The sequence below is a fragment of the Motacilla alba genome, chromosome 1 (genome assembly GCF_015832195.1).
Source record: "Motacilla alba alba isolate MOTALB_02 chromosome 1, Motacilla_alba_V1.0_pri, whole genome shotgun sequence".
NCBI lineage: Eukaryota > Metazoa > Chordata > Aves > Passeriformes > Motacillidae > Motacilla > Motacilla alba.
The window spans coordinates 100987275-101008802 of NC_052016.1; the positions used below are offsets into that span (position 1 = coordinate 100987275).

The 21528-nt window shown below is 38.7% G+C and overlaps 1 protein-coding gene across 7 annotated transcripts in view; it reads right to left on the reverse strand.

Annotated features, from left to right (window-relative positions):
- Positions 1-21528, reverse strand: part of MYO16 (myosin XVI) — a 363630-nt gene that overhangs the window by 235772 nt on the left and 106330 nt on the right. For all 7 annotated transcript variants that reach the window (XM_038163728.1, XM_038163644.1, XM_038163898.1 and 4 more), the window contains one exon: positions 3366-3436. In XM_038163728.1, coding sequence (XP_038019656.1) covers positions 3366-3436 — 71 coding nt within the window. The remainder of the gene's footprint in view (positions 1-3365; positions 3437-21528) is intronic.

Sequence of the window (21528 nt, forward strand, 5' to 3'; positions counted from 1 at the left end):
GAGGCATTTTTCCTGTTCAATACTGTAATTCCAAATCAGTGCACAGGCATCAGTGCATGATCATGAGTAGTGCTAAGTATATGTACACCCACACATACATATGTCCATGCATACATCAATTTCTGCCTTTTATGCTGTTCAGGGTAATAATACACCCCTCTTCATACCCCACTTCTATTTCCAATCCACTAACTACACTGATTCCTGTTTGAGTCTCTCTGCAGATAAATACTCTGCAAGCTGAGGGTGTTATTGTGGGGTGGAGGGATGCATGTGTGTGTGTATATGCAAGCATGTGTGCATGTTTCTATACCTTGGTCATGGTCACAGTTTTGGTAGGGAAGAAGAAAATGGCCTGGACATTTTGTTGACTTTACTCCTCTGTCACATCTGTGACTTTTTATGCATAAGGTTATGGATAATACCTTAAAAGACAATCAGGGCACCTCAAGTTAAGATCCTGACTCTGGCCTCACACATAATCCCAGTAACTCATTAGAGAAGGAAGCTATCTATTTTCTCATGGGGGAGAGGTTACAGGGGGACTAATTTTTATCTGGCATGGAAGCCAGGATACAAAAGGAAGTGCAGAAGAAGGACAAGTATAACTGGATTTGACTGTGAAGTCAAGATATAGCTGAGATCTTCAGCAGAATGCAGCAGCTGCACATACCCCTGCAATCATAAATACAGATAACCCAGAAGATTAATATTAAATTCTATCAGGATAAAAAAGCAGTCCGACCCTAAATGATTTCCAAATACACTGACCATTAAATTATGTAACAGAAATTAAATTCTGATGTATTTCTTTTAGCTTGTGCAACTTATCTGGCAGCTCCAGAAACAGTTTTGTTTTGTTGTATCAGTATCATTGATTGTATCAGTACAGCTTAAATTGATCTGTTCTGTGCTGAAATTTAACAAATAAGAGGTAAGACATTTTATATTACAGATCAGCATAATCTAACACCAACCATATTTTCAAGACATTGTTAAGCAAAAAACAAAAACGAGATGAGAGGTATCACTGAGCATTTTGTGTATTAATAATAGACATAGAGCCTTTTGTGATTAGTTGCAGCTTAGATTTGTTGCTGCTCCTTGATTCTTGTTTAATAGATTTTGAGAAACAATTGGACAAGCTCAGTTAAAGTTCCAGAATAAAACTGTGACACATATACTTTGTTATAAGGTTGGGGGTGGGTGATTGCCTGTGTGAATTGACCTGACACCATGTGCTTTGCACTGCACGGGCAGCTCAGGCACCTACTCACTTTTTATTGTACTTCTCCTCTCATGGAACCTCAAGAGAGTTCAGTGAATATTTCTTAAGTTCCAATAGCTTGCCTAGATTCAACCATATTGGGATACTCTCTACACAGACAAAACCAGAACCTTTATCAAGTGTCACATTTGTTGGTGTTTTTTTTTAGAATTATATCACATTTTGGAAGTTAACAGATACAAAAAAAGGAAAATGGAATTATAAAATGAGTCATATTTTAAGAAGAATTTCAAGATATATATATTTTCCATTCACTCTGACACAAAACATTTAGCCTACAAGTCGAAAGAATAAAAACCAAGCTCCCCTTTGGACCAAGCAGCTTCACAGTTGTAAAGCTAACACTTAGAATGCATCTGAGTGGGCTTTAAGAATTTAACACAGGTGCATGCTGAATTACTAGTTTCAATTCTTGCTGGAAAATAAATTTGGATTATCTTGTTTCCCTGTATCATGATACTCCTCTTCTATGTGTACTGCTCCCAAACCAGGGTCAAATCCGAATTTCATTGAATTCAGGTTTGCCTGTATCACCAGAAAGATGAGCATTTTCCTGTAAATGAATTATGAGTACTTACAAGTAACTCTGACTAAACTGAGGCAGTAGGTTACACATGGCTCTCTACTGCAAATTTCTTACTGCAAAAAGTTTTCCTTCCCTTGGAAGCATATGTGTGCCTGTGAAGCAGCAGGCACCAGTTGAGACATAATGATTGTGACAGTGAATTGGGGCGTGATGCAGATCAAGAAACCTAAAATGGCACAGGTTCAACTGCAGATTTTATCTGCAGTTAAAAACTGTGCATCAGCTAAACTAGATAAAGCAACTTAAAATCCCTGAAGATGAATTTTTCTTTCTTTTATTTTAAAATGCTTGACACTTATGTCAAATCATCCACACTGAAGATAAAGATTGTCTCCTAGGGCTTTTGGCATGGGGTAAGATTAGGGATGCCTCTGTTTTGGGAATCACAAAAATAACATTTCATTTGGACTGCATTTCTAAAGAGTGGTTGAGCGTTTTTACAGCAGACAAATAGTTGGAGAAAAGAGATTTAAAATTTTCTCTCTTCCAAATAAGTAGTGCACTTTCCCTTTACTTTGGCCTCTATTTCCTAAAGTCCTTGGTTAAATAGCATGGTCATGAAGAGTAATTACAAAACAGAAATGCTGTATCTGGCAAGAGCATGGCCACAGGTGTGCTGGAGTCCAGTAATATTACAGGGGCTTTTCTCATCAATAAATTACTGTATTTTGTACACATACTATGAGAAACGTAATCCAGCTGTTCTAAAATGAAACACTTTCCCAGCAGACTTTTTGCTACTTTGCTCAGTTGAATTTCTTTGAGCCACAGTCTGCAATAAAGTTGGATCCAAATGTCTTAAAATAGTTTCACAGACAGCATGTCTGCAACTGAAGCATCACAGACTAGGATCATAAGATGTAGGAATTATTTATAAGTTTTGCTACTGGCTTCAGCAATGCCAAAATTCTACTCCTATGGTATTTTCTGTCTGCCTGTCATGTCCTCACCTCTTGTTTTTACTTTCATTATTATATACAAATTGTTTTTCTTTTATCTTCTTGTTTCTTAATCTGAATTGATATGCAAATAATGATAAACTAAATGCAGATAATGCGTTAAATATTAACATGTAGGAAACTGGTGCAAGAAAGTATCACAAAAACAAAAGGAAAAATGCTAAATCGTGGGTTTTTTTTCGTACAGGACCTGTGAACCTTTGAAAAATATAATTTTGCATTTGGAATCAAGAAGTCTTTTCTTTGCTCCTTCTTGCTGAACTGATATTTTTATAAGTAAAAAACTTCATTCTCCTTTGTTAGCTACCACTCTTCCACTATGACATGATCCATTCTTTTGTAAGCGATTTGAAAATGACCATTTATTTAAAATGAATAGCTGGATGCAATCACAGCCATGGCGGAGTTCAGCACAGATTAAAAAAAAAAACTGCTAAGCCTTTCTTTTTTTTTGCTAATATGCCAAATCTGCTACTCACTTTTCCACCTTGTTTATCCACAGTCACTAACAATAATCTTCAATCACTCTTACCAGATGGAGCAAGGAGCCTCCTGAGGAAAGAAGCATATGAGGGTCAGCACCATCCTTCAACAGCCGTAGCACTGAAATATCAAAGGAAAGAGGAACAAGAGTTAATATACCTACTATAACAGCAGTACACCTAAATGTTAATAGGCTGATTCTTAATAATCTTCATCAGGGGATTTAATAATACATTCAAACCTCTTATGCAACTGTAAAACTATCATGTCAGCATTTGCCATCTCACCTGTTTTAATAGCTAAGCCTGTAAAGCAAAAGACCTTCGATAATGACCAGTAAATATCAACAGTATCAAGGACTTTTCAAGTGTACAGATGAGCATGAGTTTTGTACATATGACAGGGGAGGGGAGGGGAGGAGAGGGGAGGGGAGGGCTGGAGGAAAGAGCCATGCCAAGGTCACAAGCACCTTAGTTTATTTGAGCAAAATCACAGTTTACTTGTGTTATTTTACTTTTCAAAGCTCCCATGCAATATATTGGCTTTTTCAGTAAATACTTGAAACTAGTATTCACAACTGATATCACTTGAAATTAATCATCATACCAAAGCTAAATGATCTGCACTCAGTTTAACCTTTCCAGTGCATTGTCAGATCACTGATGCAGCATAATCTTTAAAACAATGTTTGGAGCCACACTCTACTCCCAGTTACATGTATCAAACCCCTTTGAAATGAAAACAGGCTTATGAGTGCAAGCAAACCCACAGCCCTTCACATTGGTGCTCACTCAAGTGTGAAAATTCAGCACTTTTCCTCATGGTCTTTATTGCCTTTATAACCTTTTCAGTCTGAATCCAAGCCCTGACTAACTCACAGTGCTCATTCCTTGAACAGACCTTCGCAGCAGCAATGCCTGGCAGTACCTGGGGACTCCACACCAGCATTGCAACCCTGTCTTCATCAAACTGGCATGAAAAACCCGTTTAAAAGGCCTCTCTCCATGAGAATAGCTGCCAATATTATTTCCTGAGTAGGAGCACAGGTGGCTCTGTCTTCATCATCTCGAAATCTTGAGCTTAATTCTTCGTTAAGATCCTGGATGGACCAGTGCAAACAACTGCAAAGAAATTTTAAGTTGTGAATGTGTTCCACTGAGATGTGTGTCCTAAAGGAAGGACAGAGATTTGTCCCAAAGCTCTTCTGTGAATCTGTCAACAGTCTCATGACCACCACCTCTTTCCTATCTATACATTTTCTGTATCTGTTTTCTTTCTCCCAAGGATATATTGAAACTCCATTTTCACTGTACATTTAAAGTGGATGAACAAGAAAAAGCGAACTATTCCTTTCTGCTCTCTCAGATCCACAAATCTCATACTGAAGCACACACTTGCCCTCATCCAGAGAGAGACCATTAAAAATAGAGGTTCAGAACTAAGATCCTTTCTTTTTTTTAATACCTAAATTTCTGACCAAATATGGAGATGCTCTCTCTACCTCAGGTTTAAAGTGAGTAAAGACTTTTAAATCCTCCTTCTTTAAACAGGCATGCAACTACATCCTCCTCAAGAGTTAATATTTCCAATGTTCCTATGTTATGCCATTTCTTCAGTAGATTTATGGAACTAATATTTCCATATCATAGAATATTTCTTAAGGCTCTGAAAAGAATTTAATTCTCCTAATCCCATCAGGATTTCACCTGAAGAAATTAACGCTCCAAAGTGTTTCCTTTCCTCCATCCCCTGTTTTCCGGGGGGAAAAAAAAAATTCACACATCATGTGGTGGCAGAGCAAGCACGCTGTGGGTTGGTGGCAGAAGTCTTATATTGACTACGACTGATATGAAACAGCATCCTCAGTCTGTGTTTCTGCAAGATGGGTTAAGATAGGTAAGGCATTAACCAAAAGAGTCTGTTCCCTTCCTCCGTTCACAAAGGGACTTAGGCAACCTTACCTCTGGCTAAATAACACCAGCAAAAATCAAATGTGGAATTTCTTGTTGGGTCACTGAGAGAAACTCCATCATTTTGAGCCTTCATTTTTGGGATCACCAAAAGTGGCTTTAGGATAGGTGCTTCTATGCAAAGACACAGGATGAAGACATCTCTCTTACGGCAGAAGGAGGACACATGGGAAGGTCAGTGGGTTGGGAAATTGCATTTCTAACAGTATTACACAAGAATTTCATCTGGAACCTAAAATAGTAACCAAGAGACAGAAAGAAACTCTAGCTATTCAGGTATAAAAAATATGGGCAATTTTTTGGACATCTTCCTCTCCCCAAACCCCCAAAGATTTGGTTCTCATAGAGAAACTATGCAAAACAAAGTAATGACTTTCCAGATCCATTTTGCAACTCCTTGCAATTGAAACCAAAAGAACATCAGACCATTTCTAGATCTGAGTTTGAAATCCATTAGAATTAATTTGTTTGCCTTGATTTTTTTTTCTACCAGCAGAAATGTATACCAAGATTACAGCACAAAGAATTAATATGTTAACTCCGATCTTCAAGAAGAATATTAAATAATTGTGACCATAAACAAATCACTGAGTCACATACAAAAACATTAGAAGAATTAGAGAATGTGGATAAAAGAGCAGTAGCTTTTTTTCTTTTTTTGGGGGGGTCTGGTGCCTTTTTCCTCATTACTGCACACAGCTTGATCAGTTCTTCGGGAGATTCCCATCACACAGACTAGCAGGGCAAGATATGCAAACTCTCCTTTCAACTGGGAAAAATTTTTGTCCTGAATCAGGATATGCTACATGCCTCTGTATTTAAAAATAAGTAAACAAAAAATATTCTTTCCTTGAATTTATACCCTTTGCAAAACACAATTTAAAAAGAAAATCAGGACAAGAAGATCACAGAAACAAGTCCCCCTTCCTACTAGACAACTGACTTAGATCATTTACTTAAGACTTCACTTGTTCATATTGTCCTTTTGGAAGAACTACTACCTAGAAGTAGTTAGATAATAAAGATACTAGCTACTGCTAGTAGTTTGATATTTAATGCCCTAATGAGGACAGAAAGTAATACAAAACTCTATTCAAGAAACGCTAAATATGTCTTAATTAGTGAAATTTTAAGGAAGCTTACAAGACTTTCTTTTAAAACTTGTATTACTTGCAAACTTTCATGTAAGAAAAGTTTACAGGAAAGATGAGACTAAAAACTGGCTTAAAAGCAGGAAGCTGACATTTACCTGGAAAAAAAAAAACAACCCCAGAGTAAAAAACTTTCAGCAAACTCTGAAGCCCTTCCTGTGTGTGTAAAAACAGGTCCATCCATACTTTGATATCTTATAGAATTGAAACACAAAATTATTTACAACTTAGAACAGAATTTCATACCTAATTTCATATTGAATAAACGTGTTTTAAAAGCATTGAATGCGCTGAAGTCTCATCAGAAAAGAAAGGTAATAATCAATTGAGCTTTTTATGTATCCTTGATGTTGTAATTTTAACAAAATTATTCCAGAGAGCTGAATACCTTTTCACTTTCCATTGATTTTATTGACTAGATTATGACTTATGATGCAGCCTTTCAATGCAGTACAGTCATTACTGCTGTGCCTGTTACCAGGCACAGGTCTTGTACTAACTTTGCCTGTGGAACTCGGGCTGTAAGGTTTTACTCTTTCTGGGCTTGTCTTGGCTTGTTTTGAGCTTTTAGTTGTTATAGCAACTGGCTGATGACAAGGTGACAATTACCTAACACAGTTTTGTTCAGCTTTCTGTAACTGTTGTGCATAATGCAGTAAGGATTTTGATATGCATGGTAGCAACTAGCATTTACACTCTACTGTGATTATAATCCAGCTATGCTGGCATAAAGAGTTACCTATGACCTTATTTCTGCTGCAGACCAAAGGAATACTGATCCAAAGTCACAGATCAGTATTTCAGAGTCTGAAAGGTGAATTCAGAGGGCCCAGGGCTATCAGCATCTCACCAGAGATCTGCTACTGATGGCAGCACAAACTTAGGCACTGGGCAATGTTACATTCACAGCAAACTCAGTTTTAGTAGTAACACAACAGACAAAAATAAAGGCACCTAACATATGTAAAACCTAACATTTGGTCATCTACTGTACTGTATATAGAATACCAGGGTATTGTCCTGTTAACTGTTCCTCTGGGGAACAGCACCCACCAAGTGTAAACTTTGTTTCTGTTAACATCTATTTTTGTTCTCTTTAGTTTAGCAGGAATAACTCCAGCTGGAAGGCTTTATTTGTTCATGATGTGCATAAACATGACTTACTGTTGCAGAAGCAGGGCAAAAATGCTGCTGATTCTGGAACAGATTATCAAATTCTCCTCCTACCCCAGGCTGCACGTTTTTGTCACTTGGCACACAGCCAAGACTTGTTTCTCAACTAGACCAAGGATCAGGGAACGTGGCACTGGGTGATGGGTATGAATAGGGAGAATGGTGTAGCCACCACTTTCCACCAACAGCTGAGAGAAGTTTGGGCATAAACTGACCATGAAATTGAATCACAACAGAAGTGATACTGAAAGATATGTAGTAGCATCCTTCCACTCCTTCCACTTCCACCAGTTAAGAGTCATGTTTTTCACATTATTTCACCAGATATTTGGTCCACAGCTGCTATCTTAAACTCTGTACAGATTAATCACTTGGAATCCTCTCCATATTTATACCTCTTTAGATCTCTTTTCTCATTCCTCAGCAGTCACTCTGTCCTAGGGTGACATTATGATGCTTGTATCTCCACTTGTGTGTTCTGTTTATGCTGGATATTATGTTCTGTGCCTTCAAGACTGTCTCTGATGAGTGAATGTTTTGTTTTGGTTTTGTTATCAGCCTGCTCCCCCATGGCTGGCGGGACAGAGAGAAGGGGCAGTACATAGTGTGGCTTTTGCTTTTTGCTTGGTTTTTTGCTTTGGTCTTGCTCCTGCTTCTGCTTTGCTCCTGCTTTGCTCTTGCTTTTAGCTTCTGCTCATTAGTTAGTTTAGCTAAGCAGTCCGAATTTTTCCCTGGACTGTTTTTTCCTTTCCCTTTTTGAAACTACTTGAACTTGCTCCAGACTGGGACCTGGGAAACAGCGAGAGTTTGCACCTTGTGGCCTGAAGCATCCTTCCCCAGTGCCAGAGGGACCGACAACAGAGCGACCACTCCCAAGAGAACTCTGAATTTGTCATCCTTTTCAGAGCGGTGAAAGAGTGTTGTCATCTGGTACCGTTCATTCTGTGTGCTGGGGGGTGCTGTGCCTGTTAAATAAGCAGGTTCTTTCCACTTCTCTCCAAGCAATCCTTCCCGAACCGGTTGAGGGGAGGGACTGTGTGGGTTTGCTTTCTGGAGGGACCCCCTTTTGGAGGTTTTCTCCCAATTTTGCTCTAAACCAGGACACACTCTATACTTTTCAGCTTGTACCAAAGGTGTTTATGAGAAACACGCTACACAATTCAGCTACATGTGAGAACAGATGAATGCTAGTCTCTGGTAATTTCTTAATCATAACACAAAATGAAATAATGCAAGATTTCACAAATGCTTGGATAATGTAGTAGAAAAAAAATTACCTCATGTTTTTGCTAGGAGTAGTTAAAAATAGTTTTTTAAATCCAAGTACCAGTGTTGGTAATTTAATAATCCTTTTAAGGTGTCTTGTTTACCTAACAAAGACATTTGCTATCACTAGTGCAATGTCTCAGGGTTTCCTTCAGAGCAAGCTCATCAGTTGACAGTGTTTATTCAGAGCAGTCATGCCCATCAAGAGCTTTGCAAACAACTGATTTGTAATCCTACTGCTTTTTACATGAAATATTTCCAGAGTTCATTGGCAACATCTGTCAGACTTTTTCAGATCTCCTCATTTTCAGGAGAACTCTTGGAAATAAATTCCCATTTTTGCTGCACAAAGATTAAAGGCAGCACACCAGAAACAAAATATGCACATTTGGAGAGATAAGTGTGCTATTCACGGACTTCAGAAATGAAGAAGGGAAATTAATCTTTCCGTACTGGTTGAATTTGAGAGTACTAGCCTTGCATTTCCAAGCTATAATGCCCACTGCTAGAACAGAGCACTGGTAAGAACGAGGCTGACATTTCCATCCTTCCTGTCAGAGTTTCCACAGTATATAATTTTTTTTCAGGTAGCCAGAAATCATAATATCATGACCCCAAAAGCAAATGGGTCATTGATTCTCTTGTGAAATTAAAAGCATGATGTGAAATGTCAGTCTGATTTCTGTGCTCCATTGGACACAAAATTACCTTTAAAGGAAACAAACCAAGCCAGCAATGAAACAGACTGACCCAGGTAGACTTAGAGCCCTCCTCAGCATCTCTCCCAGCTTTATGCTGGAAGATCAAAATACATGGTAATTCTTTCCCATATTCTATTTGTGGATAAATCAGTCAGACCTCAGCCTTGGACACGGCTGAGGGGCTTGATCAGTCAGTGTGAGAGCGAACTTCAAGCAGCACAGGTAAGCCTGTGACAAGTCCCTTTTTTGTGCCTAGTCTCATGCCACTTTCCTACTAGGCCTTGTGCCATCAATTGTGGTGTGTCCATGCCCAGGCCTGACAGCTTCCTGCTATGCTCTATCATGGTATCTTGAACTGGAAAACCATATGGAAAATCATATGGAAAATAATGGTTATCTCTCTGAGCCACACACTCACTAAGACAAACTCCAATGAGATCCATGAGGAGTCACAGTTCTCTCATGGGACACACATTTCTATCATTGTAGACACAGCCAGAATAATTTATGAGTTAGGGACTACAGTTATTCAAAACTGCTACATTTAAAACTTTTCTTTCAGGCAAATTCCCCCTCTTTCATTTCTGTGTACGTTAAGTATAGTGCAGTCTATGTCTCCACTGGAAAATATTAAGTCCACAAGCCAAATGACTTAAAAAATCCTAGTATGTAACTCTTAAAATGCCCAAGAAATGACAAATTAACCTGTCTCCTTACACAAAAAGTGGCAATGGGCAGCACTCAAATGTAACAGCTTGTGTTGTGATGTGGAAGGCAGAGCAGTGGTTTAAATCAGTAATTCTGAGAAGACTGGGAATAGCCACTCAGTTCTATGGCCCAAAGACATTGCTGCAAGGGGCACACCCAGGATCAAAAAGCAATCGTGGTGACCTGTGGTTTTGCCTCCATTTAGAGCTTTGGCCAGGCCAGAGGCAGAGAACTGTTGTGCTAAGGTCTTAATTGTTAATAAAACTGTGATTTTATCTCACTGCACCTACAGCCTGTGTATGTAACAGAGGTGTTGCTAGAATTATTCAACACCACCTTACACATGCTTAGCTAAAAATATTGAGTCTATCATCACAGCTAATAACACAGCCAGGGTTTTGCCCGGACAGCTACTTCTGAGGACTAAATATCTATATCAACAAAAGCTGGTAGCACAGACCTAACTGAATCCAGAATGTCTGTTAGCGAGATAAAATTACAGTAAAACAAAGCTTTGTTTACTGGAAGTTGAACAGTCTAAAATTAACCTGAGGGAAAAGCAGCTGATCATAGAATAAATCTAAACATAACTTTTCTTAAAACTTTCACTTCTAGCTAGTTGATGAGATTTATTTGTTTCAAGATTACATGGGGAAAAAAAAAAGGAATTAATTATTTTAGTGTTTAGGTAATTTATTTGATTTTTTACACATATTTTATCTATCTCCCATGTATGGATTCTCCTGGAGTTCCTGACAAAGGTGACTAAAACTAATAAGAACTTTATAATCAGGCTACAGTCAAGTATTGCAAAAGCTCACAACCCACTAGGTTCATCTTGGAGATATGTTTGAAAGCTCTTTAAATTACCAGTATAATTTTTAAGCCAACTTTTCAGTTACAGAAACACCTGCTTGTACATTCAAAACACCTGCTTGTACATTCAAAAAATTCTACAAACATTCAAATGTTTGTAGAATTGAGTAAAAACCTCAGTTCTTACAGCATTTTACTAAATAAGTTGAATTTATTTCAGAATTTGCAAATTTCCAGTCCTATAGTCATTAAATGATAAACACTAAAACACACATTAGCAAAACAACCCATTCTGTGGTCAGTACCTTAATTTGAAAACCATTGTTGTACCCATGCTTTTCCTTAGTTGTAGAATTTGCATACAACACAAATTTTCATCTGAACAGACTGTACACGCCCTCTGTTTGACCAACATTTATGTTGATCCTATGCCAACACTACTTAATTGGCATAAATCAGATTACTGCTGACTTATACTCCTTATGAAGCAAAAGTCAGTCCCTCTTTAACTCCCACAACATGCAGATCAAGTTTATGCCAGCTGGCTTAGAAGCATTGTAAGCAACTCATTACAATCTGTATTAGAGATCTTCAAGGATAACAGACTACTCTCGTGCTCAGCAGCTGCTAAATGTTACTAATTACCAGCTGTGGACCACTGGCTGTTAGATCCCGTGTGTCCCCTGGAATTCCCAGAGTGTGCAGTGCACAAGAAAGCAAATTTAAACCAGACAGTATAGAAAAAACTAGAGGCATTACTGATCCATGCATTTATCCAAAATAGTTGTGTGCGTGGCATACGAGTGACCAAAACTATGAAAAAAATGTGCAGCTCCAGGAATCTCTCACCACTTCACATCTGTGGCTCAGGCACCACCTTTCACAGCATGTGAAAACCAGAACTGCTTCCCTCTTGCTCACGCATTAATTCACACACTCCTGCCCTCATCTTTGCATAGCAGTGCCACATGTCATGCTGCTGGGATGGAGAGTTAAACCAGCTGAAGATCAACCTTATGAAAGGCAGTTTCCAGATGGTTCATCTCCCTGCCTCATTCCAAAATGAGCATAAAGATGGGAGGGCAAAAGAATGAGACAGAAGCAGAGCCAGACAGGAAGGAGAACAACCAATGGTAGCCTCAATTTTAGCTTCATTTTAAACTGTGTTAGAAACACACTTTTTAAATGTCATTTGGTATTAGAAGTATCCTTAGGGACCTATTAAAATCAAATCAGTGTTTCCAAAACATCTGAATGTTTCCTTTCCTTCTCTGCATCAGCCTCAGCAGCTGTGCACCAGGAAGGTGAATTGGTTCAGAGAGGTGACATAGAAATTAGCTGTTGATTCTGATGCACTTTCTTTTGGATCAGTTTGCTAAACTGACTTACTCTGCAGACACAATTGCTAAATCTGATACAAAGAGCCTGCAGTAAAAATGGTGGTAGGAAGAGCAGCATAAAATCATGAATGAAATTTTCTGAATTACTTAGAAATATATAATATTGACATAACATCCAGCTAGGGCAGTGGGACAGGCCCCAGCTGCTGACCCTGTCCAGCTGCCCTGGGGTGGCCTTCATGCTCCCAGTGGCTCACACAGCAGCAGGGAGCAGCTGGCCCTCACGGTGCCCTTACAGCATTTACCTGTATTTAATTAATTTTGAACAAACTATCACCTCCAGAAGGATTTCAAGTCCCTTCCATACTTCCACAGGTTTCATGGGAGCTGAGTCAAGTCTCTGCTGTTTTACCTCGGCACTCTGAATGTCCACATAATTAAGTTTTTCTGATTAAAATACTATTTATCTATATATGTCATTTTACAGCATTAAAACTGGTGTGCTGTGAAACACTTTCTGGTTGAGACATATCCTGCTGCATGGTAAACCCTAAACTATCAACACATTTCAAACTACTGATACCAGCATCCTCTGTCAGACATCTCAGAGGTGAAGAGCAATGGAGAAACCATGTGAAGAGCAATGGAGAAACCCCATGCACAAATGAATTCCCCTCTTCACTTTTACAGAGTTTTAAGATAGCCAGAGAGCAATTGGATTTTGATGTGTTCATATCACACATTTTCCAACAATATCAGCATTCAGTCACAATCTTTTATGGTTTGCCAAAACCAATGGAGAATGACATATTAGACTTCTTAATGGTTCTTTTCTAGTTTACAATGCACACCCTCACCTCTCAAATTTCTTTATCTTTTCCCAACACAATTCATGAGGTTTGCAAGGACTTATGACTCCTTGCACTTATGGACAGAATGATACCTCCTATTGGAGGTGATGGAATAAGATTTGCATTCTTTGTCAACTCAGAGATGGAATCACCACATCCAGAAAATTGAGCTTCTGGAGAGGCAGTGTGAAGCCTCTCCTACTCTGCTAAGAATTTGTGACTGAGAAACTGGTACGGGAGGTCTGGAGAGATTATCTGTACTGTTCAGACATGATCACTGCAGGAAAGCAGCATATGGGTCCTGTCATGAGTCTTCCATATAAACATGAGCATAAAAAGCATGCATGCTGCACAAATGCTTCAGTTTGGGTAAACTCATCAAGTATTACCTTACAATTCTATTCAGCACTTACTGCATTGTTTGCAACATGATGGTAACCAAGTCCTTCTATTAACTTGTGCACTACATATAACAGATATGAACATTTTCACATATTGGTTACATTAAAGACTTGTGCCACAAGTCTTCAAAGAAAATAACTATGCCTGTGCACCTAGCTCAAAGATTATTTCATTTCTCATTATTTCATTTCTCATTATTTGTTTTCCAGAATTTGATTTGGCTGAATTGCTGCATTCTTGGAATGAATTATATTGTCACAAAAGGTATTTCAAGCTGATATGCCCACTGATGTCCAAATCTTCTTCAGTCTTTTCTAATTTTTCACCTCTTTCCATTATATGAAGGGTCTGATGGTTATAGCTAGAACTTCTCTTATATATTGTCTCCCAAACTTCAAATCTGCAAGGAACTCTTTCATACTTGGGAAAGGGCAAACTTGTCACATTTCAAAATATAACACAACAATGTTTTTAATCCTTGTTCATTTCTGACAAGGGGTCTCAAATACTAGCTTTCACACTTGTCTGCTGTGTATTCTCTGTGCAAACTAGAACTTTTCTGTCAGCAGTGACTACAACAAAGGTGCAACCAAAAGACAGCAATATTAAGTGTTCTAAAAACACTAATAAGGGTCATGTTTTAACTAAATTTGTTTTAATACATTCTGGAATCTTTATTAGTCTCCCTGATAACTGATGGTTATGGAGGTCCAGCAAGGAGAGCAAATTGCCCACAGACAAGCCCAGACAGGAGACATAATCACTTCAAGTCAGGGCTGCTCTGACTGCACAAGCACAGCCTCCTGGAAATCATCCTGCTTCCACTCACTCACATCCTACAGCTGTTTCTGGAGGCTTCCAACTCCAGTGTATTTTGGCTAACACCTTCATTTTTCCACACCAGTAACAGCAACAACCACCACTGCCAATATGCCAACAACAAAAAAACAGTTGAAAGTAGGAATGAATACATTATCACCCCAAGAACAACAGATCATGTGTATAAAGCCAGCACGAAAGGAAAGAGCTATCAAACTTGAAAACTGTGGCTGACAATTAAACCACCTCAGAATAAGCAAAGGAAAACATCTCCATGTATCTGCTTTGAGATAAGGCTGTCAGACTTGGGCAGCTGAAGATTGCAGTGATGTAGACTTCACTTGATTTTAAAGTTCAGTATTTAATGCAAAAACCACACCGGGACACAGGAGACTGAAATGACAGATTTATAACAGTTCATCTTAAAGAAATGTGCAACCAAAGAGACAAAACTTGGAGCACAAACCATTCTCAGTATTCAGTATCACCAAGCTTACAGACAGCTAAATCTACATACCAATCTTATGTAAGGTGAACCTACACAGGGTTACCAGTGAAGCATTTGAGGGTCTGGGGAACATAGGAGCTGATGCATGACAGACCCTCTGCCTCCTCGTCTCTGATACCAGTCAGCCACTAGAATTGCAAAATTATTATTCCAAAGCTGGAGCAACCAACACAAAGCAAATTTTGCTTAATTTATGTTTTACTTCATTTTTTACAGGTATGTATTACCACAGTGTGAACTGAAGTTAAAGGCAAGCATGTAGAGGAGAAAATGACACTCACACAGTACTTGGTATAGTCACCCCTTTTTTATAGTTTGTGGAAAGCAAAAGTCTGACATAAAAGCTGATGGTTTAATTTGGCTTTGAAGCAGAATTATCAGTTGCTCTCCACAGGAATTTCTCTGCTTTGCTTAGTCTGCTCTTGCACTACAACAATAAGAACTGCCTTAGTTCAATACCCGAGTTGTCTTATTCCTCTACAAAGTCAGCATGATGTTAGACTATTGGACCTTCTGAGGCCCTTCTAGCGAGACTGATCGTTTTAATGCTGTGAATTTAATCTCGATGTCAGCAAGGGGAAGGAGCAACCAACACCACCTGACAGAAGAGGAGCTCTCAATTCTGAGCCATACCAATGAATCCACATTCACATAGAGCCACATGGTAGGTTTGGGATGCAGTGATGAGCTACAGCTACAGAGGCTCAAACTTCCCCAGTGATACCGATGTTCTCATGTTCTTCCCCAGGGTCACATGTTCTCATTTGCTCAAACAATATATCTGACAGGTAGCTGGTACATAAATCTGGTAGATCAGGGAGAAGCCAGAGAGAACTCCAATTAGAAGTGCCTCAGTTAAGAAAAAGATATAAGGATATTATCCAGAAGCCTCAGTAGAACTACATATATTTGGACTTTACATCTGTCCTTATCTGTTCAACTTGTATAATTCTAAATATGTGAACCATAGGATTTTTAGGGAGAAGCTTGAAAGCAAAAAAAATCTAATGTTCACCCTGTACAGGAACTGAGAAGCCAGTGAAGTTCAAATGGCCATTATTAAAAGAATAATGGTACCCTATTATAGGATGTCCTTTTAGTAGACTAAGAAACAAAGCAGCAGTTCAAATTTCACACAGATACTTCCAGCTTTAAGAGCACTTTCAAGGCATATATTCTGTACTGTCAATGGATAAATATGGAAGTCTGGAACAAAGTACCATTTTATGTCAGCAGAAGTCATAATTGCTAAAATTTGCAGCACCAACCCTAACTCAAGAATTTACTGCTACAGCTGTCATATTTGTCTTTTGAGCTTAAATGTAATCAAAACCCTAAAAAGTGCATTGTGTAAGAAATTACCTCCTGTAACCATCTCATTGTCCTGTAAAATCTCTGCTGCTTCAAGGTCACCTTTACACTACACTGTAATAGAGAGTCATCAGAAAGAAACATTAAGAAAGCAGTACGTAGTTCCAGGCTGACTGAAATCTACCTTGAAACTTTTGCATATGCTTAAAACCTTGAACCTTTTTGCATATGCATATGCTTGTTCGAAGGAGGACATTTAGAAATATTGTGAATTTCACCTTAACTACTCACATTTACACCTCCATTCTTGGATGCAATTCACACAGAAACACAACCCCAATTAGCCATTCCCTTAGATTTATTGACTGTATTCTTGAAACCTTCAATTCCTCCACCGTTGCAACCTATTACTGTAAAGGCTGCAATTAACGATAATCGAGAACAATCACTTTCCTACACATTACACCATATAAGCTTTCTACAAATTTCTATCACAGCTATAGAGTTTGTTCACTGTCAATTTGAAGTGCAAAAGATTTTAACAGCTAAAAATCTTTGCAGACTTCAGTCTAAGTCAATAAGATGATACCTAAGTGCACTGAGAAGAATCCTCCAACTCATGACTCAGAGAACAAAAAGATGACTGAACTAACAAGCATTATATGTATTTTGTGTTTTGGATTTGTACTAAGGAAGAAAAACCACCATAAATAAATCTATTTCATTCTCAGTCATATTTGTGATTTTACCTGGAAAGGTACTACGATTCAGACAGAATGAAAGAATCATAGAATATGCTGAGTTGGAAAGGACCCATAAGGATTATTGAGTCCAACTCCTGGCACAGGACACCCCAAGAGTCACCCCATGTCCTGAGAGCATGGTTCAAATGCTTCTTGAAATATGACAGGCTGGTGCTGTGATCACTGCCCTGGGGAGACTGTTCCAGTGCCCAAACACTCTCTGGGTGAAAAATCCTTTCCTGCTATCCAACCTAAACCTCCCCTGACAAAACTTCAGGCCAGTTCCTCAGGTCCTGTCATTGATCACCACAGAGAAGAGATCAGTGCCTGACCCTTCTCTTCCCCTCATGAGGTAGCTGTAACTGCAATAAGGTCTGTCTTCAGTCTCCACCAGGCTGAACAGACCAAATGACCTCAGCTGCTCCTCCCACGGCTTCCCCTCAAGTCCCTTCACCATCTTTGGTGCCCTCCTTTGTACACTCTCTAATGGTTCAATGTCTTTCTTTTACTGCGGCACACAAAACTGTCCACAGCACTCAAGGTGAGGCTGCCCCAGCTCAGAGGAGAGCAGAACAGAACAATCCCCTCCCTTGCCCAGCTGGCCATGCTGTCCCTGATGCCTCCCTGGACAGGGTTGGCCCTCCTGGCAGCCAGGGCACTGCTGGCTCATGTTCCACTTGCCATCGACCAAGACTCCCAGGTCCCTTTCCACGGCCCTGCTCTGCAGCCTCTCATTCCCCAGTCTATACTTACAACCAGGGTTGCCCAGTCACAGGCAAACAATTTGGGACATGCTCTTGTTAAAAAAGAGCAGAATAACAAAAAAGCCCTAAAAAAATTTAGCAATTAAAAAAATTACTTGTTGCATTTAGTGTCTCTGGTTATATTCATTTAGTTATGCCATTGATGGTTCTAGAGAGATACTCCACATAGTTATCCCACTCCACAAAAACCTCCAAACAAACTCCACTTTTTAGAAATTTTGCAGGAATGTTCTTCTCAAACTGGCATATAATTTGATAGTCATAAAAAAAATCTGCAAGATATCAGAATAAGGTATTTTCCATCTTATGATTAAGTATTCAATTTTATTTTATGTTCCAATGTAGCCATTTGAATATGCCCTGATAGAAAAATGCTATTGAAGTTGAATTAAAAATTGAAAATATTTTTAAAGCCTTATTTAAATTAATTTTTATAAAGATCTGTACTATTGCTATAAAGGTTTGCTCATCAAATAGAAAAGAAAACACCAGAAAAGGTTTTTCTATACTGATTTCTGTAGTTTCCCATCTTAATTTCTATCATAGTGTAATTTGTGATTGAAATGAAAGCATTTTAAAGTAAGTGATATTGAAAGCTATAGAAAAGTTTTCTCTTTGTACTGAAATATTATTGGAAATCAATATGAAGCACAATAATTACACTGGAGACTAAATCAAAAGCAAATTGCATAGAAAATATTCTATTCTTGTTCTCTTTTTATTTCATAAGAATAGACTGGGATCTTTGGCTATTAGAGCAATATTTTTTTTTAATCAGTGACTTATAACTATAACAAGAGAATGTCAGCAGTACCTGCTATTCAGTGGATAGCATCTTGCACAGAGAGAATAGGCTTCTGATTGCTGCCAATTTAGAGTCTTGCATCCCACTGTGGATCCCCTTTCAAGCGAATAGGAAGAATTGCCAGGTGCCAATTTGTAGGTTGCTAATGGCTTAACGAACCTTTATTGGCATGACAGCAAATTTGTGAGTGATTTGTCCTGTGTTTCTTCATACTTCATACTTGAGTGCCGTAGCATGCTGTGCTGGTTTCATCTGGGGCAGAGATAATTTCTTTCACGGTGGCTGGTAGGGGGCCATGTTTTGGATTTGTGCTGAACACAGGGTCAATAATGTAGAGATGTTTCTGTTATTGCTGAGCAGGGCTTAAACTGAGCCAAGGCCTGTTCTGCTTCTTGTACAACCACGCTGGGGAGGGAGTTTTTGGTGCATGGGAGACTGGGAGGAGACACAGCCAGGACAGATGACCCCAACTGACCAAAGGGGTGTCCCAGACCACAGGACATCATGCTCAGTACATAAAAAGGGAGGAAGAAGGAGGAAAGGTGTACATTTAGAGTGCTGGGATTTGTCTTCATAAGTCACCGTTACATGTGATGAGAACCTGCCCTCCTGCAAATGGCTGAACACCTGCCTGCACATGGGAAGCACTGAATTAATTCTTTGTTTTTCACTGCTTGCGTGTGCGGCATTTGCTTTCCCTATTAAACTGTCTTTATCTCAGCCCACAAGTTCTCTTCTACTCTTCTAATAAGTCTGGTTAGAAGTCATGTGTAATATACATACTGACTTTTCCGGCTGCACAAAATCTTCATATCATAGTCCACCAAAATAAATATTTGAGAATTTTGAAAATGTGTTCAGAAATACATTTTTAAAAAAATAGGGAAAATGTGTGTTTTTACAAAGGTTCTCTCATAAACATGTTTTATGCCTGCAATTGAAGCAACATTTATGATTTCTAGTTAATCAAATATGGTTTTGTTTGGATACGTAGGGGTAAAGTTCAAGAACGGACTTACCTGCATAGAAAACAAGCAACTCAGTGCCTACATTTTAGAAACCTGTGATTCAAAGAAAAATCTGAAAGCTGAGTTTCTAGAAACTCTCTATACCAGTAAGAAAAAGGCACGCTTTTCAACAAATCCTTCAGGGCGATCTTATAGACACCCTAAACCACCAAAAGGGAATCACGAAGTTCAAACACATATCTCAGGTTTTATTTATTCAGAGCTTAAGCATGTGAAGCAGAACTGCAAATAGCCCAGAATATATTCCTGTTTTCAAAACACAGTTAGTAGCAGCCATAGCGATAGCATTGAGATTTTTGAACTACAGTATACTATTCATTCAACTTTCTACAGTTTACTGTAATGTAAGCAAGACCAGCCAGATCCAATATGCCTCTCAGGTCCTTCCCCAGGAGAAAGACATGCCAGGCTGGACACTGCTCAAGATACTTGAGGTGTGTGGACAGAAGGGCACAGAAGAGTCAGTGGGACAAAGAAATGCACAGACAAAAAATGGCTCTCAAAGCAATCCACAGGTGAAACCTGTGGGCAAGCAAAAATGGGTGGCTCACAACTCCAAGCTCAGTTTTTATAGAGAGAAGAATGACATCATAAATTTATTTGATCAAAAGACAGATAAATTACACTTGGTGTAAATCTCCCTACTAAGGGCGACCCAAAATGGATGATTTTTCTTTATTTCCCCACTTAGTACAGGCAGAGGATAGCTGTTCAGACCAAGGTACTTCTGGGCATGTGCAGAGACAAAAACGGCGGCTGAAACAACCTAGGAAAATTTCACAGCTAAGAGAAAAGTAGTCATGGAGCAGAAGCAGTCCTGTAGTTAGACAGTTCACATGGAGAACAAAATGATAGATTAAACCTACACTCCAAGTCTATTCTTCACTTTTTGACATGTCATACCTTTTTTGGTGAGTCTTACCTTTTCCAATTAAATAGGTGTTGTATATTAGCAATCATACATATCTTTATCAACAGCAAATCATTTAATATTCAGTTCTCAGCTTCACCAAATTACTAAAAATGTAAACACATGGACAAAAAGAACATATGGAATCCTGTAAGAATTCATATGCATTCAAATTTCATCTTCCTGTAATTTTATGATTTCTTTTGAAATGGCCTGCTTTAATTACAAAACATCTGTTACCCAATAGCTACAGGCATTATGTTTCCCTGCATCATAATAAAAAGATGCCCTGTGTTGCTGAATTCCACACACATGGAGCCAAAGAAAGTTAGCAACCATGCTGAATCTATAGGGTTGAAGCCTTGCCTTGGTTTGAAATGTCTCTACATTCTGGGCCTTTGGAAAAGCTTCTTCATCAATGGGTGGGTTGAGATGGTTGATTGATGCTTCATTTTCCTGTACACAGAACAGCTCAGTCAGCAGTAGCGTGTTGGACAGTCAGCTGCATTAGTGCCATCCAGAGTTACAGACATGATTCCCACTCCAGAATGCAAGAATTTGTCTTGTGAAAGCATTCATTTACAGTATATACTTTTCCTTCTTTCAAAAAGCCCCAATTTGCAAAATTTCTGTGTACTTCATTAATTTAATATGCTCTGATTAGGCTCTTGACTCCAATATTCAGCGTCTACTGCTCATGTCTCTTAGGGATTGGACAATAAATATTAAATTGTATAAATTAGCATACATGTGTGTTGTGATTTCTTCTACAATAGTTCCCAGCAAATCAACATTTGTAAATAGTTTTAAATTACTGTCTAATGTACATTTTTTTCCTCTGATTCAAGGGAAACACTGTAAAATCCAAAATAGCTCTGTGTGGGGAAGTGTCCCTATTATTACATGCATAATGAAATCCATTTGCTTCCCTGGAAAGATAAAAAAT